The 25,551-nt window shown below is 37.0% G+C and overlaps 1 protein-coding gene across 1 annotated transcript in view; it reads right to left on the reverse strand.

The window, feature by feature from the left end:
• Col5a2 (collagen type V alpha 2 chain) overlaps positions 1 to 25,551 on the reverse strand; it is a 132,701-nt gene that overhangs the window by 12,227 nt on the left and 94,923 nt on the right. Inside the window, exons 14-45 of the mRNA XM_051153772.1 lie at positions 25,449 to 25,502; positions 24,823 to 24,867; positions 24,146 to 24,199; positions 22,852 to 22,896; positions 21,186 to 21,239; positions 18,044 to 18,142; positions 17,875 to 17,919; positions 17,672 to 17,770; positions 17,227 to 17,280; positions 16,958 to 17,065; positions 15,916 to 15,969; positions 15,339 to 15,437; positions 14,777 to 14,830; positions 14,044 to 14,142; positions 13,883 to 13,936; positions 13,740 to 13,793; positions 12,469 to 12,522; positions 11,656 to 11,709; positions 9,536 to 9,580; positions 9,133 to 9,231; positions 7,636 to 7,743; positions 7,398 to 7,451; positions 6,094 to 6,147; positions 5,857 to 5,910; positions 5,325 to 5,378; positions 4,839 to 4,946; positions 4,678 to 4,731; positions 3,793 to 3,846; positions 2,930 to 3,091; positions 2,272 to 2,379; positions 1,143 to 1,250; positions 108 to 161 (exon numbers count right to left, since the gene is read on the reverse strand). Of these exons, the coding sequence (XP_051009729.1) occupies positions 108 to 161; positions 1,143 to 1,250; positions 2,272 to 2,379; positions 2,930 to 3,091; positions 3,793 to 3,846; positions 4,678 to 4,731; positions 4,839 to 4,946; positions 5,325 to 5,378; positions 5,857 to 5,910; positions 6,094 to 6,147; positions 7,398 to 7,451; positions 7,636 to 7,743; positions 9,133 to 9,231; positions 9,536 to 9,580; positions 11,656 to 11,709; positions 12,469 to 12,522; positions 13,740 to 13,793; positions 13,883 to 13,936; positions 14,044 to 14,142; positions 14,777 to 14,830; positions 15,339 to 15,437; positions 15,916 to 15,969; positions 16,958 to 17,065; positions 17,227 to 17,280; positions 17,672 to 17,770; positions 17,875 to 17,919; positions 18,044 to 18,142; positions 21,186 to 21,239; positions 22,852 to 22,896; positions 24,146 to 24,199; positions 24,823 to 24,867; positions 25,449 to 25,502 (2,295 nt within the window). The remainder of the gene's footprint in view (positions 1 to 107; positions 162 to 1,142; positions 1,251 to 2,271; positions 2,380 to 2,929; positions 3,092 to 3,792; positions 3,847 to 4,677; positions 4,732 to 4,838; positions 4,947 to 5,324; positions 5,379 to 5,856; positions 5,911 to 6,093; positions 6,148 to 7,397; positions 7,452 to 7,635; positions 7,744 to 9,132; positions 9,232 to 9,535; positions 9,581 to 11,655; positions 11,710 to 12,468; positions 12,523 to 13,739; positions 13,794 to 13,882; positions 13,937 to 14,043; positions 14,143 to 14,776; positions 14,831 to 15,338; positions 15,438 to 15,915; positions 15,970 to 16,957; positions 17,066 to 17,226; positions 17,281 to 17,671; positions 17,771 to 17,874; positions 17,920 to 18,043; positions 18,143 to 21,185; positions 21,240 to 22,851; positions 22,897 to 24,145; positions 24,200 to 24,822; positions 24,868 to 25,448; positions 25,503 to 25,551) is intronic.

Below are 25,551 nucleotides of genomic sequence, written 5' to 3' on the forward strand. Positions count from 1 at the left end.
CACTGGGATTATGGGGGTAGAGGAGCTTTATTATACATTTTATTACACTAGAATACAATGGTTTCAGGTATATTTGGGTCGAATATTCCAGTCAGTATTGCACTTACCCGTTCTCCAACAGCACCGTCCCGTCCTGGGGTACCATCATTGCCTGCTGGACCCTAAAAAGAACAGCATTTTACACAAGACTTCCTGAGGAGGTTTTTAACTGCTCACCCCAGCTTACAGGAAACTGACAAAAAATAAAATAGCACTCGACAGGAGCCTCAGCAGAGAGAGATGGCTGTATCTCTTTTTATTTTCAAGTGCTTGTAAGTTTACCATATTCTTATTTACTCTTATTGTTCATTTCTATTTCTCATTAAAGGAAAGGTCCTCAGAAACATTGAAGTGAGCCAGTTACAGTGCTCGTATTTTGCATTTTGTCTGAATTCTCACTTTGTTGAAACAAGATTTTTAGGGTTTTAAAGCCAGGCAATTGTGTTTATATTATATAAAGTTGGGTTTTAAAATATAAAGTACTCTTTCCCTATTTTACATACATGTTTTTCAGAACTTTGTCTTTTGATAAAATTAGCTTTGAAATCATGGATTAATTCTTTCAGGAAAATGTGGTCCTTTGGTAATTTACTCATTAAATTGCTGACCAGAGGATATTCCAGCCTTCAGCTTTTCAAATCTTTCCTCTCAAAAGAGACTGAAGGAACACGGCAACCATAATGTTACTTTATGATGAGAAAAAGTCCTCTCCCATCCCCATGCGCTGTAATAGGTTCATTAATCCTATCATCACAGCTTGGCAATTTTGATAAATATCCCATTACAAAATGAAATAATAACAAGGGAAAGATAAATGGCTTTGTCCTCCTACCTTCAAAGCAGTTTGCCAAAAGCTAAATCAACTGAAACGCTCACTCCAGCTTTTAGGGAAGTCAATGCAAGGGCACTGAATTTGGGTTCTCTATCACTTTAGCCAACTCTCTAGGGAAGTGGAGTTCATCAAACAGCATGACAAAAATCTTTCTTAAGCTTCTTTGTGTAATCCATTCCTAAATATCTACGTCAACTTCATAATGAAAGAATTCTTTCTATCATGCTTAGCTAAAACAGAAGGTATTTTCTTTAAGGATTGAAGCACTCACTTCTGGTCCAGGTTCCCCTACAGGACCATTGGAGCCTGGAGGTCCTACGGGTCCAGGGGGACCTTTATCTCCTGTAGCACCAGTCGGTCCTACTTTTCCAGGTGTGCCCTGAAATTAAAGCACAAGTATGTTAATCACTGATGAAGGCATTTAAGAATACCAAATTCTGTAAGACGCCATTAACTCAGAAGTACTTCAAACTCCTCCTATAGAAATAACTGTCCAGTATCCTAAACATCTATGATTGCTTAAAGACACATCTACTTCTTATCACATTATTCCTGATATATCACGGAGACTGAAAGTGTTCTGCACCACCTGCTTAGGCAGGACTTTTTTGTTGAACACATACGTAGTCAATTACGGCTGCATTCTGGAATCGGCATCCCTACAAACACCTTTGTCACTCCTGCTTTTTCTGCGGATTTAAAAAAGAATTGTGTTCTTCAGACTCATCGTTGAAGAATTACACTTTCTAGTTCATAGATGAATTCTGACATCACTAAGATAAACTTTAACTCCTAATTTGGTAGCATCATATTTCTACCCAATTGTCTCCTAATTTAACATTCCAAGAGTCCATATTCCATATAAAAACACCATTTTCCCCTCAAATATTCTCAACTGGTAAAATTTAGTTACTTTAGAAATTTTAGAGTCAAACTTTGCTCCATCTTCCAAGGAATATGAGACCCCTGAGCACGTAAAGGGAACGGTGGGTTGTAGTTCACCCACAGTCACACCTAATGTGACCTTAGCTCAGCAGTGTCTTCTTTTTGGCGGTTTGCTGTGAAGTATGGCTGGATTTTGCTAAGGATATTTATTTTAAAAGATGCTATTAAACCACCACATGTAATCCCTTTTCTCTGGCACCAGGCATTGCTTTTATCTTTGAAGAAATATATGAGTCACCAAAAATCCAAACACTTATTATCTACCTCTCTAGCTCTAAGGTATGTTTGTTAAGGAAGTAAAGCACTAACATTTAAGATCAGAAGGTTTTTAAATGCTAGGAATTTGTGCCAGTTTAAGACTGTTACAACCAACTTGTGAAGCAAAACAAATTAATTCTCTCTGCAAAAATCATATAACATATATCAGATGAATATTGACAAACATAGTTACTCACCGCTGGTCCAGGAAGGCCAGGCATGCCTCGCTCCCCACGTTGTCCAGGCATTCCAACAATTCCTCTTTGCCCAGTGGTACCAGCTGGACCAGGGGGACCATCTGGGCCCTAGTGATAAGAGCAGACTATAATTACTACTCTAAATGATGAATCTATATTCAATGAACTTATATATATAGAGAGAATGTGAGCACTTTTGAGTTCTATCACAGTCTCTCATGTTATTCAACTCTTGGAGAGGAATTTGATAGCTAGAGAAAGTTAAAAGAGAGAGCCATTTAAAAAAGTCTCTTTCTTACACTTGAATGGACCAAAATAAAATTTAGGATTATATTTCTAAACAATATTTTGTGGCATGAAAATATTAAATGTGATAATATATTTTTTATTTTCTTTACATGGGAGACATTCAACACAGAATGTTGTTTGTTTAGTTTTAGAAAACCATATACTTTACCATTTTGTACTTTCGTACATACACTTTTCTATCAGAGAATTAGAAATTGGAAATTTATAGAACTTAGTGAGATGAAAACATTTAATGCTAATGTTTTCATATTATTAAACAGAATAAAATTTGATAGATGTTATGGCAGCGATTATTAGTGGCTTCTTCTTATAAATAGTTCAGTTGTGGTCGTAGCGAAACAAAACTTACAGGCTGTCCATCTTCTCCTGGGTCACCTTTGTCTCCTGGGCCACCAGGTGGGCCAGCTGGTCCTCGATCACCCACTCGCCCATGAGAGCCGGGGTCCCCACGAAGACCTGGAGGTCCCTCCTTCCCAGGTTCACCTACGGGCCCCGCAGGTCCTGGAGCTCCCTGGTATCATATAGAGAGAAGCAATGAGAGGGCAAAGTGGAAGCCCAGTAAGAAGAATGGACTCAGAGGCCTTGGCCTCAGGCACAGAGGGCTGAGCCGTACAGGATTGCTTTTATCTTCTTAAAGAATTGGTCACTGAGGATACTTAAGCAAACGAAAAGAAAACCAAGCCATATTTGTAGATTAATAGCTTTAGTCCTTCATTATTAAAAGAGTTTTGAAATTAATCTTAAATTTCAAACTTATTTAAGGCTCTGTTTCAGCTGTAGATTATAATGTTTTATTTCATTTAAACTGGTTTGAACTTGTGACAGGATTTACTAAAGAAACAAGCTCAGGCATGTGCATGGCACATAAACTCATGCAGGCACACACTGAGATATACATAAAAATAATGAGTTTTTGAAAAGAAAGTTTCAGAGATTATAGAGATGCTTTCTAACTGAGAACATAACAAAAAATATTTACTACTTAAAGAGAAAAACATTAAACATTGTGTTAGAAAGAACTTGCAAACAATCTTCTCCAAGTGAATTGATTTGTAACTGAATTTAGCTTGATGAAATGTCACTATGACTGCCAGAAGACTTAACAAAGAGAAAAACAAAATAATGAGATTAAATTAAATAATAATCAAACCATCACATGTGTGGGTATTCACATGCAAGTATGTCCAATGATTTAAATCTAAGTTGACTTACAGCAGGGCCAGGAGGCCCAACTCTGCCAGCAGAACCAGGAAATCCTGTAGCACCCTGGGAAAAAATATCATAGCATCAGTCCAGATGACATTGGTCAGTTTGCTGCTTTCCTGAGGTCCACATTTCAAAAGACACTCTGCATCTCCTGATCTCATTCCTTACTTATGACCATCGAGTTTTTCATTCTTCTCATGTCTCAAATGTTTTAGGGCAACTGGATTAACTGGTGGAGGTGACATTGTCCTTCTGTTTTGACTTTTATCTATTTTAAACTTGTAAAAAATAGAGCTAAGAGTCTCATGCGCTAACAACTGAGCTATCTGGGCACCTAACAGAGGCCTCGCGCCGGACCCACGAGCCATTACAATGAACATTTGCAAGCAGAGAAGTGTAAAGAAAAGGCTATACTGTTGGACACACTGTGACACACTACAGCTTCTACAGTGAGAGGTTTTTTTTCCTTTGGTGGGGGTGCAAGGGTGGAGGGCAGGTATGAGGCAAGAGGGAGATATGTGGGATTGAGGTGCATGATGGGAAATTTATAACGAACCAATAAGAAGGTTCTTTTAGGTAGCACTAAAACCAGACAGGTATTTTTTTTCTTTTCTTTTTTTTTTTTAATAAACAAGAACTTAAAGTGATTTTACTTAGATACATAATCTTATGCTCCATATAAAGAAAGCAGTTAGGTCTTTGAGATTAACAAAACTGATTTTTCATCCAGATCTCCAGCTAAAGCTAAACACCCTTTTCTCTATCATATAGTAGATATATAGAATCATGTTATCACACCCTGGGATAACAGTTAACATTTACGTAACCAACCAGGACACACTAGATATTTGCAACTGGCTCTGTGAAATTCTCAGAATAACCAAAACTCACAGGTGGACCCTGGGTCCCTCTGCCACCTTTCAGTCCTGGGACGCCATGAGGACCCTAGGGGAAGAAACAAAGGACCACAAGAGTAAGCCAAATGCCTGAACTATTCACTTTAAATGTTGGGCGTGGTAACAAAATGTCTTTTTAAATATTTTATTACTCACATGAGGGCCAGGAGATCCTGCTAACCCTTGGGGTCCAGGAGAGCCAGCATCTCCCTTCTGCCCTGGCTCTCCAGGCTCCCCCTTGACTCCAGGTTGTCCATCAGGACCCTAAATGCAATTATTCAAATCAATAATTATTTTTAACGTTTATAAATAAATTGTTTCATAGTAACTATTATTAACATGACATTTAGTCTTATAGAAGGTTGCTATGTAATTAGTTTAATCGTGATATGAAAAATGCAATAATTTCTTTAAAACTTTCTCAAAAAATCTAAGCATATTTTTGTCATAGAAAATAATTACCTTAAATAAATATTATAAGCATCAATTCTCATTCCAAGTATTAAAATATGTTGAGTAATACATAATATATTTTAAACTTTAGAAAATTTAGCATATCTCAAAATGTATTTGAATAATTCTTAAATGTCTTGCTCTAAGAAGGGCATTTACTTGTAAATTAGAAATATTTGAAAGTTTTACCTGAGGTCCAGCAAAACCAACAGCTCCAGTTGGACCGTTTTCACCACGAGAACCCTAAAAGGAAAAAAATAGTATTGAAGCCTTCACATGTATAATATACCTTTTATATAGCTGACTGTATATAGAGACATCAGCTACATTGCTTGAGGAAGAGTCTTATGTGAAATAAGTTCAAGGTCATTGAACAAAATCACCAAGATCAAAGAAACATCTTAATTAATTAGAAAACAAGCTACTTGTCTTGATTTAGTAGATTGTGAGGTGATAACTTTTTTTAAGTTTAATAAAAATGAAATTTGAAACCAGGGAGTTATAACTACAATAAGCTTGAAAGTTACATAAAGGTTAAACAGACAGTAATTAATAACTGATAGATTAAAGTAGATAGATATAGACAAATAAATGAAAGATAGATGATACATAGATGGTAGAGTGATAGGTAGATGATAGAAAGATAAAATATAGATCTATAAGAGATAAATCTTTTTAGTGTTCAACCTCACACTAAAGAACACCAAATATGTTCACTTACAGGATTGCCACGGGAGCCAGGAGGGCCAACTAAACCTCTAGGACCAGGTTCACCCTAGAACATAGATTTTAAAATGATAACTACACTATGTACAATAAATTGGCGACTACTAGGCACATGTGAAGGGGGACAATGGGGGAAACTCTGAGATGGACTGACGGTCTTAACCACAGTGTTTAGAAACAACAATGTAGGCCCTTGTTATCTTGGAGTGTATACTGACATCTTCCAACTTACCTTTTCTCCAGTAGGGCCTGCAGGACCTGGAGGGCCTAAGGGACCTGGAAGACCCTGTAAATTAACAGAACATAGGAATGCTGAGGGAAAGTATTGCAGAAATTTCCATGTTTAAGTAAATAGGCACCCAAATCAGCTATTTTTTGTTGTTCCATGACTGTTTTTACAAGTCATTATCTACCACAGATGACATCGCCTCTACATTTTCAAGAATTTTCACATGTTGTGCATATACTAGTAACTAGATTTTCTCAACAAAACACTTGGACCTCTTTCACCTAACTGCTAAATATATGATACTATCTTTATATTAGTTAATTGCAAGCACTCTTTGGCAGTGTTTCTTTACTTTTATAACCTGTTACTTTTGTTAGTATCTATTCTGAGAGTAGGGTAGAGATTGAAAATTGGCTTCTCTTTCGTAATCTTTTTAAATGTTAATATAAAAATATAATGTAACTATTTTATTAAAAATATAATTGCACTAAACAAAATTAAAGAGCCATTCATAATCGAGGTTCATTGCTGTTAGTGCAGGTCTGTACATGGTGAGTGTAGGACAGTCACCTCTGGGGGCAGGACCTGGAGCCTCACACACATAATCACAATATTGAAATGGCTGCATTGTTGGAGTTCTTTATGAACAAGTTCTCTGTTAGTTTTGTGTTCCTTCTTCATAGGCACCTCAATATTCTTTTGTTATTAAAGTTTCACATACATTGTTGAAGTAATGTAAAGAATAAAATATAATTATTAATTGTATGTTCTTGAGAAAAAATTTCTTTTCTCCAGACATATAATGAAAAACATTTTCCTAATAATTTTTCTAGAACACCTCCTGAGAACTGTATAAAAACCAGTTTGTTGATTATATGGATAGGAAATATCAGTTCTCTATTGGTATAGGGGAAGCTGTTTTTAAAATAGGAAAACATGTTATTTGTTCTTACAGAAAATGCCCCTTTTCTAAAATAATAGATTGCACTTACTACAAATAAAGCAATACTTGTATTTGACTTGATTTCTTAAACAAATATTTTCATAAATTTCATAGACACAGGGACAGCTTTGTGTGTGTGTTTCATTCTTTCAGGAAGGTCTTTATATTGTCTTATTGCACTGATGCAGGGTAAGTAAACTAAGTACCCACTGTCAATCTACATCGTTTCAAATAGCGTCATTCTCACAGTCTAGACTATAATACAGCATGAGTAACTTTATTTTTTAAACTTAAAGCAAGTTTGTAGGGTAATGAATGAAAATGTAGGTTTGCGGCTTGTGTTAGAAAACGCCCTTCCCCTTACCCTTGCTCCATCATTTCCAGCTGTTCCTTCAGAACCTTTCTCTCCTATGCCACCCTGGAAAAATACAAAATAACAAAATAATAATAGTACCCAGCTACGCATATTCTCAAAAATAAAGAATCACATAAAATGACTTATATTTCAGGCTGAGAGAAATAGAATTCTGCTTAGGAAATTATTATCGTAGCCAGTCTAAAGACATGCACTACAAAAATCAATAACAAAAACCAGTACTTACTCTGTCACCCTTAGGGCCAGGTGTTCCTGCAATTCCTCTCTCTCCTGGCATGCCTTGAAGACCTGGTGGCCCTGTGTCTCCAATGGTCCCAGTTGGACCTGGGTTCCCCTACAGTAAATAAATGAAATGATATTAGTATATTCATATTAAAATCTGAGAAGTTGCTGTTTGAGTCAGTCTAAAATAATTGAGTGTTAGCAATTACATGGAGTTTAGCTAAATGATCAGATTTTGCGTTAGAGAAATTGTATCTGAGTGGAATTTCTTGAAAACACTTAGATATACAGTTTGATTTTTTTTTTTTTTTTGCCTTATTTTTCCAACCTTTCTCTTTTGTTCATTCCAAAGTCTCTGTTATACTGTTTTTTAAATCAAATTTAACCATTTCTTAGTATACTTTTAATTTTTATTTTTAAACACATTTAAATTATTAAGGTTCATTGTGGAATTTTGAACATTATTTATTTTTGATGATCTTCCTCATTCCCTGAAACCCCTCGGCACCTCTTGGACTCTGCCACATCCAGTGGCTTCTTTCCTTTTTTATGCCACATGTACATTGTTGCTGTCCCCCAAATCAGTATCCCTTTCACCTCTCATGGTGTTCAACCTAGTCATAAAAACCATACCCATCCTTTCTTTATAGAGAATTAAATACTAAATCAAAGAAAAAGAAAAATGGATATTCTTTCAAATATAATTGATTGAATTGCACTTGTTTTTCCTTCATTGGCCTTGACAGACTTATAAGAAGCTATTGTCTTTAGGGAAAAGAGGCATTTCGTTATTTCCTTGGAAAACCTGTGAGCTCAAGCTGGCTCCAAGCCGTTCGCACAGCCAAACTGAGATTGTTTTTGCCTCATCATTGTGGATCTTGGTAATGTTAACAGTGCCTTAGTCAAAAAAATCATGCACAATCCCACTTCAGTTCCTCATATGAACTCTAAATACATTGTCATCTACAATTCTAAAATGGAACAGGAAAGCACATGGGCATGCTCTCTGTGTTGCACTGTATTAAAATCTGTATATTTTCATTCAGGGAGTAAGTATAATTGTGGAACCAAGACAAAAAACATGTAGCACATGATTTGCTGCACCTAGAAACAAACTGTGTTTTTCCACTTCAGCAATAGATGTTACCAAAAAAGTATGTAAGCATCAGGCGTGTGTGTGCGTGCATGTGTGTGTGTGCGTGTGTATGTGTGTGTTTGCACGTGTGCATGCGTGCGTGAGTGCGTGTGTGTGTGTGTGTGTGTGTGTGTGTGTGTGTGTGTGTGTGTGTGTGTGTTTACACATTATCCTGGGCCTAGGTCCACCACAGAAATCTCAGTCTCTAGTTGCCAAAAGGAAAAACAAAACACACTTGTTGAAGATTTCATTCAAGAAGATATAATTAAATCAGGTTACCCTGAAAAATATAGAGAAGATGTATTCCAGAAACAGCTGGTAAGTTCTAGAGCTTTCAGAAGAAGCCCATGTGAGAGCTGCACTCACCTTTGGACCATCAGGGCCATGTCCTCCAGCCATGCCCTTCTCCCCAGGCAGCCCGGTGATCCCTGGCTCTCCTCTTTCTCCAGGATTCCCTCTTTCTCCCTAGTATGAGACCAGGATGTGAAATAACATCAATATTAATCTAAAATAAGTTAAAATATTTTTATAAAAATGCTTTCTACTGGCAAAATTTTGGTAATGGAGCCATTCTAATGGCTCAGGTTCTCTTAATATAGTACCAAGAAATGAACTGGAATTAAAGATACCCTATGTTCACAGGACAAGATATTTTTCAAATAGTAGAATAAATTAATATTTACAATAAAACACACTCTAAGATAAAAGATCTCATTTTGTTCTGTAGCCAGTGGGAAACAAAATGAATTATACAAAGGAAAATACATACCCGAGGCCCTAATGGGCCAACGGCTCCAGGCTCTCCTGGAACACCCTACATAGGTTTGAAAAAAAGAAGATAAACGTTGATCTAGATCTTGTATTATTGAAAATATTTCCAGATCAAACATCGAAATTTCTATAGCATACCATTAAAATAAATGTTAAGGAATTAAAAATATGTATACTTTTACAATTGAGACAGTATCTTATTTTTCTACCAAGACTTGTATTATACCCAAATGTCCGATGTTTTGTTTTGTTTTATTTTGGCAATGAGAATGTGTAGAATATTTTCTCACAAAAATAGCATATTAGGATTTTTTCAACAATAACAGAACATAGTTATATTGTCTTGTTAAAAACAAATTACTACAGAATGTTTAAACAGTAGGAGTATAATATACAAAAGTACAAAAGAGCGGTCATTTTGACTAACTAAATTTCAATTGTATTGAATTTAGTAAAGTGTGTGTGTGTGTGTGTGTATGTGTGTGTGTGTGTGTATGTGTGTGTGTGTGTGTATGTGTGAAGTATATATACTGTTCCACTAGGAACTGTGGGTTCAAAATAGTAGTAATACTATTTCAAAACTTCTCTCTTTCACAACTTCAGAAAACCCTGTGGAAGAGGGGGAACAACAATTGTAGGAGCCAGAGAGGTCAAGGACCATAGAATCAAGTAAGCAGGGCTCTTGAGCACTCAAAACGATTGAATCAGCCATCATGGACCTACATGGGTTGCCCTACACCCCCTGTTCACATGCTGTGGCCGTTAGCTTGGTGCTCTTGTGGGACCACTCACAGTGGGGTGGGAGTGTCTCTGACTCTTTTGCCTGCCTTGAGACTCTTTTCCTCCTGCTGGGTTGCCTCATCCTGCCTTGATGTGAGGGTTTGTGCCTAGTCTTGTAACTTATTATGCTATTTTCTGTTGATACCCCTGGAGGGCCTGCTCTTTTTTGAAAGGAAATGAAGGCAGAGCAGATCTGGGGGAGAGGAGAGGGACGAGGAGAAAGGGAGGGAGCGGAGGGTGCAGACAGGATGTATTGTATGAGAGAAGAATTATTTTTTAATGACAACTCCATCAAGTCTGCTTTCAGATTTTTGTTTGGAAGAACATTGTTCTTACTATAGCATGATAGTCTTAAAACCCAAATCTGGCAGTAGCACTCCTTACTTACATGCCTTTTGCCAGTTTCCCTTTGCTCTAAGAATGGACAAACGAAGCCCAATTTAACCTGGAGGCTCACACCTCCAGCCTCATCTCTGCCACTTCCTACTGAGCTCCATACTTCAGACACACATCTTTACTGTGTCTTAAACTGCGCATCAAGTATTTACACATGCCATTCCCATTTCCTGAACCATCATTTATCCTTCAGATATTATATACAATATTATTTTTGGAAAGTCTTCCTGTCCCATGAAGTCTATATGAAGTCTATACATACTGTCTCCCCTGTTGCGCCATTTAAATCATTCAATTATACTGATTTCCTATTCTCTCTCTCTCTCTCTCTCTCTCTCTCTCTCTCTCTCTCTCTCTCTCTCTCTCCCCTCTCCCCTCTTTCCCCTCTCTTTCCCTTATTTTCTCTATACCCTCTCCCCTCTCTGTCCCTCCCTTCTCTCTCTCCCTCCCTCCCTCCTCCCTCCTTCTATGCCTCCCTCCCTTCCTCCCTCTCACTCTGTCCTACTTTTGGAAATATAGAGCCATATAGTCCATGATCAATTTGTTCAGCTGAGGAGGTCCAGTGCTTAATAGAGCCAAGTACACAGAATGTTCAGCAAATGTTTATTGAATGGTGATAAAGAACTTAACCCCTCAAAGATAAAAGAGCAAAGCTCTGTGCCAATAAAATGTTTATATCCATTGCAGAATGTGAATCATCCCTTAAAATTGTGTAGCATAAGCTACATAAGAACCATGAGAGTTGTAAAGTTAGGAAGCAGTTCAGATAATATGAGCTGAGTCATTTGGGGGAAGTTGAGCAATATCTGAGTTCCTTCACCTGTACATTGAACATAACTAAATTGTTGAACAGAAAACAAATAAACAAACTGAGCCTATCCTTAAAAGATGATGTTATAATCCACCAATTTGTACTTTTGGTGTTATTATTTAAAAACTTACTTGATCACCTGACTTTCCACCTTCTCCAGGAGGCCCTGGAGTCCCAGGAAGTCCCTAAACAAAAGTGACAAAACTAGTGATTGACAGCAACCAATACCAAATAGTTTACATTCAACCTTCATGCAAATGCACATACATACTCATACATACAGCATCTCATTCTATCATGCACATGTACACATACATACTCATACATACAGAATCTCATTCCATCATGCACATGTACGCATACATACTCATACATACATGATCTCATTCTATCATGCACATGTACACATACATATTCATACATACAGAATCTCATTCCATCATGCACATGTACGCATACACACTCATGCATACAGAATCTCATTCTACCATGCACATGTACACATACATACTCATACATACAGAATCTCATTCTATCATGCACATGTACACATACATACTCATACATACAGCATCTCATTCCATCATGCACATGTACACATACATACTCATACATACAGCATCTCATTCTATCATGTACATGTCCGCATACATACTCATGCATACAGGATCTCATTCTATCATGCACATGTACACATACATATTCATACATACAGGATCTCATTCTATCATGCACATGTATGCATACATACTCATACATACAGCATCTCATTCTACCATGCACATGTATGCATGTGTACTCCCAGCCACCTGCCAATTCAGTCTTCCAACTAGTTGAAGTGCAAGTGTGAGCTGCTGGCTACTTTCTGTATTATTAAACAACAACAAAAAAAGTATTTTAAAAAGCAATTCATGGAATAAATTAAAACCTAAATGAGTGCATACCTGAAAGCCAGTAGGGCCTGGAGGTCCCTGTTCTCCTCTTTCTCCAGCGAGTCCCTAAGTCAAAGAGGAAAAAAACCGCATGACTACCACCACACCTTTACGTCTGCTCCCTGTTTCCATGAAACAGGAATATTGATCATTTATTTTCTCCCAACAGCCTACTTTACGTGTTAGCCAGATAATAAAATAGTAATAAAAATCACCAAATGCCAATACCTGAAGTCCTAGAAAGGGAGAAAATTTCATTTAAAAAGCCAGTAAAGAAATTCAGCATGGTTTGTTGTTGTTTTGAGTTCAAACATAAAACCCATTATTTTCTACACTAATTCAAAAGGTTGTATTTCTATTGAAGTTCATTTCTACTCATTGCATTTTAAGATAAAATGGTAAAGAAGGTACTGTTAACTGACTCATGAAAACTAAATGTCAAAACATCTTTCAAAACCAATTTTATTAGGGGTCCTGCTCAAACTATGGCACCAGCCAAGGACAATATGTGCAGTAAACTACAAACCCCTACCCACATCTAACCAATGGACATTCTTTACAGTTGAGTGGAGAGTGGAGTCTGACTTCCACACAAACTCTGGTGCCCCATATTTGACCATGTTCCCTTGATGGGGAGACCTGGTGGCACTCAGAGGAAAGATAGCAGGCTACCAAGAAAAGACTTGATACCCTATGAGCATATACAGGGGAGGAGGTCCCCCTCAGTCACAGTCATAGGGGAGGGGAGTAAGGAGGAATGGGAGGATACAAGGGATGGGATAACAACTGAGATGTAATATGTATAAATTAGTAATATATATTTTAAAATAACAATAATAAAGAAAAGCAATTTTAAAAATCTGAGCATAAAAACTTAGAATCAAAAGATGAACACCATTTTTTTTTCAAAATCGGCCAAATTAAATACCTTTCCATAAGATACATGATCAGAATCTAAGAATAATTCTGCATTTATACATTCTAAGTAGAATACATTATAAACATTTTCAAACACTATTTTCCTTAATTGATATAATCTTCAACTATAGTAACAAAAATGCTAGAGTTGCCTTTGCAACTAGATGCCATTTTACAGTTTGAAAATAGATCAATCTCTTTACCCAAAAAAGAGTACATCACAGGAATAAAATGAAAAAGAAAAGGCTGAAATTCTTCTTCAGTGTCTTATTTCCTCATTCTATTTTCCTGAAACTTATTTGTGAGGAGTCTTGGAGAAATAATGAAAAATGCAATGTACAACGTCATCGAAGAAAGTCACGTACCGGGGGTCCCACTGGACCTGAAGGACCAACTTCTCCATCTTTACCAGGAGCCCCCTAGGATCACATGAACATTTTAGGTATTGAATCATAATTTGGATGATTTTGTATCTTTTTTTATTCAATATCAGAAAATAGATGTTTACCCTTTGCCCAGGCACGCCAGCATTCCCAGCTTCTCCTGGTTTTCCAAGGTCACCCTAGAGAATAAATGGATGCTATTCTAAAATCATTCAATTCAAGAAGCATACCTACGTCTCCAACTGAGGGTTTCAGTGGGCTATTAAATATTGTTTGTGGTACTCACACTGCTACCTTTAGGGCCTGGAAGGCCCATGCTTCCAGGCTGCCCTCTGATGCCAATGGACCCTGGAGGACCTGGCCGACCATCTTCCCCGGGAGCGCCCTGCAGGGTTGACAGCAGGAAGGTTAGTTGAGTAAAAGCAGTTTCTAAGCACTGCTCTACCCACAGTTGTCACCTGCCTTGGCTAACCATAAAAGTAATTTTAACTAAATTTTAATTTTTTATGTTTCTATCTTAGCTAATGAAAAAATTGAATTTTTTTTAAGCTCTGGGATACTTTGAACATTTCAAACAGATATTCTAATTTTGCTCCACTCATAAGCCTCATTGTCATCATCTGCTGGCCCTCTCATGTTAAGGGACAGACCTTTTTTTCTGTCATTTACTATGATTTGTGGTCTTGAACATTTAAACTTTCTATTTTACACTACATTATAAAGAAAAGACTCAGGGTACACAAGCCGATAACATACTTACTTCTAAAACGTGTAAAAGTGCAATATTTAACAGTATTAAAATACAACTTAAATTTTTTCACTGAAGTAATTTAAATTTCAAACATCTAATCAAGAAAATTTAACTTATATTTTGTTCAATTTGAAATTCCATAAATTCTACAAAGTTGCTACTAGAGGGCACTTAAAAATATGATGACCACCATTCACAGGATAAATTAATATAACTTACACCTCGACTGGAAAATGTTAATAGTGATAGAATTATTTAAATTACTTACCAAAGGCCCAAGTTTCCCTTCAGGACCTTGAACACCAGGATTTCCTGTCAGGCCCTGGCAATGAAAAATCAACTGTTAATTTGCTTCTGAACAGCAGTTGAAGGAGAATTTAAACAGAAACAAACAAACAAATGAATGAACAAATAAAAATCAACAATATTTTATTGTGAACAATTAAATAGAGGGGCAATTACAGAATTATAATAAAAATTTAAATGACATTTTCTTGAATTGAAACAAGAATTTTCTTTACCAAAGGTCAGCAAGTTATTTTTAGTGTGAAATTCAGAAACTGTAAATGTTTACAAATAGATAATGTTCCCATAACGGGGGGGTAAAGCTATTTATATATACTCCTTTAAAAAGGGTCTTTTAGAAATTACTGTATGTTTTGTAGACGTCAAAAATAGTATAACAGCATTTTAAAAATAATTCATCCACGCATAACTATTAAAACAAGGCTTTATGTTGTAAAACAAGCTAAATATAAAAATAGTAAATGAAACATAAAGACTCTGGAGGTAGTTGGGTGTTGATACAGCATAAGCTGCTGGCTACTTACCCGAGCACCGGGAAGCCCAGGCTCACCTGGACGTCCTGGGTCTCCCTGGCCTCCTTTCGGCCCCGAAGAACCCACTGGACCGCGCTCTCCCTGAGCACCCTATTAGACAGAAAACACACAGGGCAGAATTAAAGCAACGAGAGGTTAAGTTTGTTATGTTTCAAATACACATTAATATGCAGCGTTTTGTCAAAGGTGTGACAAAGATGTATTTGAAAACACTGTCACTAAATGTTTTATTCTAACTTGTATTCCCTATGAAAATTATCAACCACTGAAGAAAGCTGAAATCATAACCTCATTTGCAATACGGAAAGAATTTTAGAGTTTAAATTTTATCTAAAAGCTACATCATCCATTCTAAAGTTCTACAACCTTCTGTTCTCAGAAGTGACCCTGGAAAGTCTGGAAGCAAGGCCTCATATTATTATTCAAACCAACATCTATCTCCCACAACTCCCTCATGCTCAAAAAGAAAAAAAAAAAAAAAAACAGGCAAGATAATTTTGGAGTTAGGCCCAATACCTGCCAGAGACGCATCCCCAGTACGGAAATGTTAGCCTTGCTCTGATCTTACCTTCGGCCCAGGTAAACCATCAGACCCTGGAAAACCACGGTTGCCAGGAGCACCCTACAATGGACAAAAATGCAGTTTTGAGATGCTGCTTATCATTGTTTCACGTATCTAGAGAAAGGTTTTATTTTTGGTATCGGATTTTCAGTGTACTAATCAAGTTAGCGCAGCAAATGATAAGTATAGAGAAAATAATCTTCTTAGAAAAAATTAATTGAAAGTTTGACGAACACAAACAGTGACCAAAGCTTCCAAAAGAAATTATCTAATAATCTATCATAAAATAAACACATAAAAACAAATACATAGGTACAGGAAGCAAAAATCACTGTGTATAGTGATCAAAATGCCAACGATAGTATGTTTTGTGTTATCTTGCAGGAAAAGACCATGGCTTTCACGAAAACTCTACAAATATAAATTAACATTTTCCCTTCTGGTCTGCTTTCCTATACCCACTGATACGAAAGCTTTGCTATTATTTAAAACTAGCGAGACCTTTCTTGCCTCGTGTGTTGAGAACTGAATGTTCCATTGCAGGCTTCTTATCTTTCAGTCTCATCCAAACTGCTGTCCTTTCCTGTGCCTGCTTGCACCGCCTACCACCTAAACTAGCACCTATCAGCTCTACACTCACGGCTCCTCTCCTCTGTTGTCAATTATTTAATGCTACATTGGGGACTTATTAAAATGTGTTTTATTTACCTGTTGACTCATTGTTCACCACCCAATTATATAAACCTGTTCACTACAGCCCACATGAATATTAGGACCACAAGTTTCCTGTTCACTGTGGTGTCCCAACCATGAACAGCTCTAGCTGGCTTGTATTTGTCAGCCAATGTTTGCTGAACAGATGAGTGAAGCCTACATAGACCCTTGGACTCTTTCTCCATAGAGATAAAAATACTAGACCCTGTAAAGCGTCTGTACCATCTCTTAATTACTTAATGTTCTCTGTCTATTCACAAATTTACTCATACAACCTCCTAAAACACATATATAGGAGAGGAAATAAAAACTGAATTTTATTATTCCAGTTTACCCTTTCTCCCATTGGTCCTGGAGGGCCAACTGTGCCTGGATCACCTCGGGGACCTCTTTTGCCTTCTTCACCAGGTGGGCCAATGGGACCCTGAATACCATGTGGCCCCTATTAAAGCAGAAGGATGGGTTTCAGGAAAAGTCATTCACCAAGGAAAAGTTAAGAAACTTATCTAATGAAGACAGTAAAAATAATTTTTAAATGTTAATTATTTTATCCCACTGCTATTAAATAGCTATACTTTTATAATTAAAATACTGAAGCCTTACTGGTTCCCCCTTTGGTCCAGCTTCTCCTTTGAAACCTGGAACTCCTGGGTCACCCTAAAATAAAATATGAATAGTTAAAAGGAGTGGGGGGATTCAGGCGGTCCCTTCTGCTCTAACTAGGTGCAATGAATAGGCAGCTGAGTCTATCTTGAATTAATAATGAAATGCAATTTTATGTGTGCATATTCATGTGGAGAAAGAAGAGTATTAGTTTAAGGGTGAATAGACACTTGTGTGCCTGTCTCCACCTGCCAACCCTAGGATTACAAAGATGGTCTCCCATGCCCAGCATGCATATGTATGAACAATTAATGGAAAAAGAGGCCATGAATTTGTAAGACAGCCAGGAGGGTTTGGGAGGGTTTGGAGGGAGGAAAAAAAATGGGGAAATGATATAATTACACAAAAATCTGAAAACATTTAAACAATCATTAAGAGACATTACCGGTTGTCCTCGGATTCCCTGAGGTCCAGTGCTGCCCTGAGGGCCAGGAGACCCAGGGGGCCCTGACAAGCCAAGAGGACCCGAGGTTCCAGCAGAGCCCTGCCAACAGCAAGGGTGACATGGTGAGCACAGACCTCAATAGCAATCGAGAGCCAAGGGTTCCATCCCTTTGAAAATCACCTGACATAAAATCTGCTACTTACTGTGGGGCCTTTAGCACCAGGCGTACCGTCAGTTCCCATTGCACCCTGAAAATTGCATGAAACATTTTTTGAAATATTAAGCTACATCTGACACAATGGATAATAATATAATAAAATATAATAAATGAACATCTTTCTGGGCTAGATCGTATGTATGTTAGGCACTTACAGGAAGACCATGAGAGCCAGCTGGACCAGGCGGCCCAGTTTCACCTCTTTGCCCCTGAGGACCCTCAGGGCCTCGGGCCCCAGTAGGACCTGCTTCTCCCTAAAGGGATGGAAAAGAAAGTGTAAACTTAAGTAAAATACTAGTATTGTGATGTAAAGGAGACTGCATATTTGGAGTCCCTCATTTTCATTTTCTAAATACCTGAAGCTACTAGGGGTTCGGTTCTTTTCTGTATAAACCTGGACATTTAAAGCCTGGCTAGGAACTGCACAATTAAAGCTTGATTGAAACACAAAAGGCAGCAGAAGGTTTCCAAATGTACCCCCAATTCAACACTATTTTATAGCTAAAATGTATTACAGGCTCAGCAACTCTTTGCATGGTTTAAACTCACCATAAAATTACACATGAAATTCCATAATATCATTTAGTGACAAGAATTAGTTTCTTTTTCATAGAAGCAATATGAAAAGTCATCTTTCAGGTACAGGATGTGCTTTGACTTAGTAGAAGTTCACTATTGACCTTCAAAGAAATATTCACTCTATAAGATGGAAAACACCTGCTTTGGAAGTGGTTAATAAATTTGATGACTTCTGGCCGTAAAAGCAAAACCTCAATGCATTAACAAATAAGTAACACTTTCCTTTCCAGGAACTAGCAGACATTAAAATAATAGCAGTCTTAACGGAGCAAAGGGCCACGGTAACCTTTACTTCACAGGACAATCAAGACACCAGATCCAAATACCTCATATTCCGGTAACGTTTGGCTCATAGTAAAATCAGTGGTGAGTTTGTTCTATGCAATTTTGAGACACATTTCTACCATAAGCTTTTCCTACATTCTTCTGAAATTCAAGCTTGGCTCCTGTATTTTATCCTGCATATTATGCAGGATATCTTAGAGGAACTAAGAAAACCAAAATCATAAGCTTTAGGAGGCCAACTATAGTAACGAAACATACTAAATTCCTGCCACCCTTCACTGAAGTGCAAATGACTGCATGTGAAAGTTGATCTATATACAGTCAGAAACCATGGTGTTATCTTAGAGAAACGGCCAACACCTCGGACCCATGTATGTTATGATGAGAAAGGGAGCAAATAAAGACAGTGAAATAAATTCTGAGATGTGCACAACTTACTACATGTTTAAGTTTTATTAAGAGGGATTCAATAGCTAAAAATGAGTCCCACCAATGTGCAGGACACCTGGGCAGGTCACGAGTAGCCAGGGGTGTAAGTTGCTAGAGAAGCTGAATTAATGTCCAACTGCAGGTGGAGTGAGAAAAAACTCCTTTCTGCTATCTCATAGACCAAGGCTCAGTGAGCATCCTTCCCTTGTTTTCCTAGTCAGCACTCAACTTAAGCATGGGAAGTCCAATGGAAGCATGAGAGTATTGTCTTATGTTTACATAAGGACATGGCAGGAGGTTGGGTCAAGAGTCAATTATATTAAATTTTCAACTTCAGGATGGAAGTAGAACACAACAGTAGATATCTGCTTAAATCTGGGAGGCCATAGGTTTGAACTGCAGTATCAGAAAAGAGAGGAAGAGGAGGACAAGAGAGGGGAAGCGGAAGAATAACAGCCAGTATTACATCAAAGAATCAGGAACAGGAAAAGAAGGATGAGTAGATGGAAGAGCAGGAGGAAGGGGGACAGTACTGCAGGATTTGGAGGGATAACACTCCTAAAGGAGCAAAAAGGTTTTCAGTGAAAGCACAGGCTAGTTACTGAAATGACATAAGACTTCAGCTTAAAGTTTCCAGCTTGAAGAATCATTTGCCTAAATGATTCTTACATTTCAAAGAATATTTAAAATGTCAGTTTCTTTCAATTTCTAAATTCAAATTCAGTCTTAGTGTAGCTACAGAAATCATGATCCTACACGATATTGCTGGGTCTGTCCCTACAAAAAGGATTTACACAGATCATCACAAGTAATCTTAAGAAGAGTTCTATTGGAAAGGGAGACACAAGGAAGCTCCCGATGTAGTCATATCTGCAACTGCTGGGGTAAGGGAAAATTAAATCCGGTGCCTCACAATTTAGAATTAGTGTGTTGAATTTACTTGTGATTTGGCCAGTATAATGTTAATGTCCTCCTCCTATAATCTTTGACTTTCTCCCAAAGAACAAAATGTGACAATACAATCTGTACAGAATGCTTTAATCCATTCCCACAAGCAAAGCCAAGTGTCCTCCCTGTTCACATAATGAGGGCTTGGGCAGGCAGGGCCAGAGTAATGGTCAGCATGTTATGACAGAGCAACCATTTTTGGCACGATCTCATTTATTTTAACTACCTATTGTTTAAAACAGTCTGCTATTGATTATTTTCCACACTCTATCCAAGAACAGAGTGTCCATTCCCTTCAAAGATGCTTTTTCTTACAGCCATTTAAAAAAATCTGTTTATAGATTCCAATTATATGGCTGTAAGTAACTTTCCTTTTAAAAATTAATTTATTCAGATTATATCTCAATTGTTATCCCCTTGCTTGTCTCTTCCAGTTCCTCCCTCCCTCCCTCTTTCACCCTATTCCTCTCCCCTAGGTCTTTAACAGAAGGGAACCTCCTCCCCCACCATATGGTCACAGCCTATCAAGTCTCATCTTGGTAGCCTGCCTATTCCTTCTCTGAGTGCCACCAGGTCTCCCCACCAAGGGGAAGTGGTCAAATATGGGACAACAGAGTTCATGTCAGAGTAAGTCCTCCTATTGGGACTCCAGGTGAGAGAAGTATAGGAGAATGGGGAAATAGAAGGATCTAGAGCATCCTAGAAACCTACAAGAAGAGCATCATGATTGGTGGATCTGGACACAGGGGGATCTGCTCAAACTACTGCATCAACCAAACACAATACATGCAGTAAACATTGAACCCCTACTCAGATCTAGGCAATAGACAGGACATTCTCCACAGTTGTATGGAGAGTGGGGAGTGACTCTGACAAAAGTAACTTTCCTTTAATGGCACATTATATAACAGCTTTCATTTTACCCTCTCTTTTTTAAGTTCCTTTGCATAAGAACCATGAACATACTACTCTAGCCTTTTTCTCTTCTTAAGAATAATTACCACACTCTTCAATTACTGAATGCCCTTCACTCATCAACTGCTGTTACTAACTTACCTTCATTCCAGGATTTCCTGGAAAACCAGAAGAGCCAGGTATCCCAAGGGGACCCTAAGGAAAATAATGGTAAAGAAATCACATATTTTTAATTAATATATAATGATGTCATTTTCTGAGTTTGAGGAAAAATATGTATTTAAAAAATATAAACAATCTGTACATAATAAAGGACGAATTGATTATATTACCAATATCATTTAGCATTGGCCTAAAGTAGTGCTAAGATATGTATCCAATGGTATCAACCATAAGAGTTAACTTTCTAAGGTTGAAGAGATGGCTCAGCGCAAATATTACTTGCTGCTTTTGCAGAAGACCTGAGTTTAAGTTCCCAGCACCCGCATGACAGCTCTCAACCATCTGGATACCAAGTATGTATATATATGGTGGACATACACATATTAAGCAAAATACTCCTACATATAATATAAAGAAATATCATTAAAAAGCATGAATTTTTTAGCTGTACTATGTATAGTTAATGAATCACAACTCAAAATAATTATTTCTTAAGGGATAAGCTTTGGTTTGTCTATGTTAATCAAGTAACAAGGACAATTATTGAACAGGTATATTTTATAGCAAAATCTAATCTTCTATTCTGTACAAATAAAGTCCTAGAATCATTGTGATAAGGCACTAGCACATGTTATTTAACAATTCCAATGTTTGGAAAAGCATGCACAGCTGAAGTCATCAGAGTAAGCTAGGTTAAAGGGTATGGACAGTGATAAATTACCCCAGTTCTTTCAATAGTATGTTTTGATTTCATGAGTTTTGAATTAATAAAATCATTTCTGAGTATATGTTTATTGTCCTATATTTCATTTTACTTTTATGGGTAACAAAAATGAGAAAGTTGCTTGAGGTCAAGAATTTTGATTAATATCTTTCTATTTCACTTTGGGAATATGAAAAAAAATCAAAACTTTGAAATTAGCTCATGTAATCAAAAGATCTCCCTCTGTTCTCTCCCTCACTTTACTGATATTTTGTTATACTAATACAATTTATCTTGTGGGGATGCTTAGATTCACTTTTACTCTTTCAACAAGAAAAAAGTCCCCATAAGCTATTTAATCATGACACTATTCTATGGAGTGTATTTTGTGAATAACCATCTTAACTGTAAATGAAACATAGCACCCCTTTGAAAGTCAAGATGACAATACTATAGACCTAAAGAACCAGTAAAAATGATGCAATCTTATTTTAAAATTTACATAAAGATCAATTGCTTTACATCTCCGGAAACATATATCAACCAGCTATTAGAAATAATTGAGTGCTAGGATTACAGGCGAGTGCCAACACACCCGGCCACTCGTGCCATTTTATATATCAACAACTCAAGTTGTTTGATAACGATTCCTTTTTAATTGTTTATTTAGATATCTCATCTACTTTAGATTTAGCATATCTCCCTGTATGTTCCTGTATTTCAAATTCACTCTACATATTAACTAATATCCAGCTTTCACAAATCAGACCTGTGGTTGTCGTGCTTTTACCCCAGATATGTAGAACACAATGGTGTTCTGTAAATGTCTACATAAAAAAAAAGATGAATAAAGAAACAAATAGATGAAATAAATAATGATTTATGGATTACAAGTGAACAATGGATTAATTAATTAGTTAATATGAAAACAATGTAACTCACCATTGGTCCGGGTTTTCCAGGCATACCATGGGCACCTCGTTGTCCCTAATTTTAAAAAGAAGGGGAAATTTTAAAAATAGAAAGAGAATGTCACCTTCCAGAGTATTTTTTTTTATAATTCTTTTATTTCTCAAACAATTTCTACTGAAAATATTGAAGAAAATATTAAGGCTAACTAATAACAAGTGCCACTGAACTGATGGCTTCAAAGACATGAGTTCATACAAAGCAGATAAGGTAAGGAAAAACATATTTACCCTTGTGTCAGTAAAAGCAAGAAAACAAACAACACTTAAAAGTCAAGATTTAGAAAATAAAATGGATCTAATTCTCTTTACATAACTGCATCATCCTATGTCATGTAAATTCAGAAACAACAGCAGTTTGAGCATCTTGTCCTTTTACTGGTCAGATTAACTCCTATGACAAGTGTTTTTGCAAACAAACAAACAAACAAAATAACTACAACAGAAGAGGCACAAACATAAATTAAGTTCAAGTGGATTCTGTGGGGTTCACACAGGTCTCCATCAGGATAGAATAGCTCAGAAAGGTACACTGAATCAGCTGGGATAGCGTCTGCTGAAGGCTGCAACTGAAACTCTCCCTGGAAATTGTGGCAATTCTTCCCTTTGGTCGGTCACATCTACAGAGGCCGATAATTTCCTGCTGTTTACAGAGGTCTCGGTTGTTATTGGAACACCATCCAGCTTTTTCTTTCAATGCCTGCTTGATTTGTTCATTCTTTTATGAGTATACTTTCTACCTGTATTCCCCTTCAATTTCCCAAATAAAAGTCACAGCTTTCAAGTTATAGTCTAGGAAAACTGGCCCCAGACCCAAAGTCCACTGGTGTCAAATGGGCTATGAGGCGCAGACTCTGAATTAGACAATTTAAACTGGATTTCTCACTGACCAGTAGGCCTTAGATGGAGGAGAGATCACTCTGGCTTGCTGTAGTTGTGCCAATGTTAAGCGTTGTCTCCAACAATGAGCGGAGACAGCATGTCGAGGAAAGAAATGGGCTAAGCATAGAATAGCTATCTCAGGCCTTTGGGAAGGCGTAATGGAGAACAGACCAAAAGGGTAGTGATGACTGAACCTGAGGAAGGTGCTCTGCAGAATCCCTCCACACCTTTAGAATGTGAGGGCATGCTGCCTAGTATTTCAAACTTGAAATTTATTTCAAAATAAAAATAATCCCACCTTAAAGTTATATGCATATCCAATAAAACATAACTACAAAAGAAAGTTGAACCTATTTCTCAATAATACATGACTCAGGTGTACTTACAGGAGCACCCTGTGGCCCAAGTCTTCCCCGCTCTCCTGGCATTCCTCTTGGTCCCTACAAGTAAGACAGAAAGAAGTCTTCTGAGGCATCCAACATGAGTTCTAGGGTAGATTTGTTTTACTGTCCCATCCAATTTAGACAAAATATAGATAAAAGTAAAGAGATCTATGAAATAATATACTTGACATAAAAGCAACATTAAAAGGAGCAAATTGGATGTGAAAATATCTGTGTCTATGGATATGAAAACCCTGATGTGATAGATTTTACTTAACCTGGATGTTTTACTTTGAGTTTGCTAAATGCAAATTGCCAAATCACTCTAAATGTAACATTTGTATAATTCCTGATTGTTTTGTGGTTCTTCCTGCTGTATATAGTTTATTTTATTTTTGTGTAATAATAGAAATGTATATGTCTTTAAAACATAATAAAAGAAAAAATCTAAATAGATTAGAGTAATTTTTTATTACTGTGCTAAAAGTAAGAGCATTTGAAAAGCAAGAAAGCAGTGACTCCTGGAAGGGCGACCTTGCAGATGAAGCACCCAAATCTCTTTGATTGTTTTCCTATCGGCTACTGTCCAGGATTATTTACTATCTACATATGCCTTTTTATTTGAACATTTTATTATTGTAATCAGAAAAAAATAAAGAAATAAGGAATGTAATGCTTACCAGAGGACCCATAGCACCCATTGGACCAGTGGGGCCAGCTTCACCCTAAAGCGGAGGTGAGAATACATCACAGAGTGAGAAATATAAATATAGTTACCAAATCACTGTTCCATGTATGCATGATTTGAAAGACACAGCTTCAAAGAGTACATTTCAAAAATGTTGGTTTCAAAGGAAGACCTCAGAATTTTATCTTTACTATCTTTTCTTAAAAATTAAATGAAAATGTAATCATCGAAGAAATGAAGTCTAAAGTTGGGGATTTAAGGATGATGGATATAAATTGACACCTCCAGTTAGTGGGCACTTATGTGTCTAACACATCCCAAATAAAATTTTTAAATGTTAGAAGTCACTAGATTATTTTCTTAGGAAATTTATAAATAAAAGTTTTAAAACATTTTCCCATGCATGTATCTCAGATTAATGTTTTCCTATTACAGATTCCTAGATACATTTGTGCTATTTTCTCTACATATATAAACAAATATTTTGGGGGAAGAAATAATGGCTAGAAGGTCATTTGTTTAAAACTCTCTTTTGTATATATTACTGCCTCTTCAAAAGCTGCTCACAGCAACTGAATTGGTACTGTACCATAAGTCAGCTTAGTGTTGAACAAATACCTTAGCACCAGTTGCTCCAACTTCACCTTTGGGGCCTTCAAGACCTTTGTGTCCCTAAGAAGTACAATATGAATTTATAAATATTCTTAGCTTTCGTCAGTTT

Source organism: Acomys russatus, chromosome 12, assembly GCF_903995435.1.
Source record: "Acomys russatus chromosome 12, mAcoRus1.1, whole genome shotgun sequence".
Classification (NCBI taxonomy): Eukaryota; Metazoa; Chordata; class Mammalia; order Rodentia; family Muridae; genus Acomys; species Acomys russatus.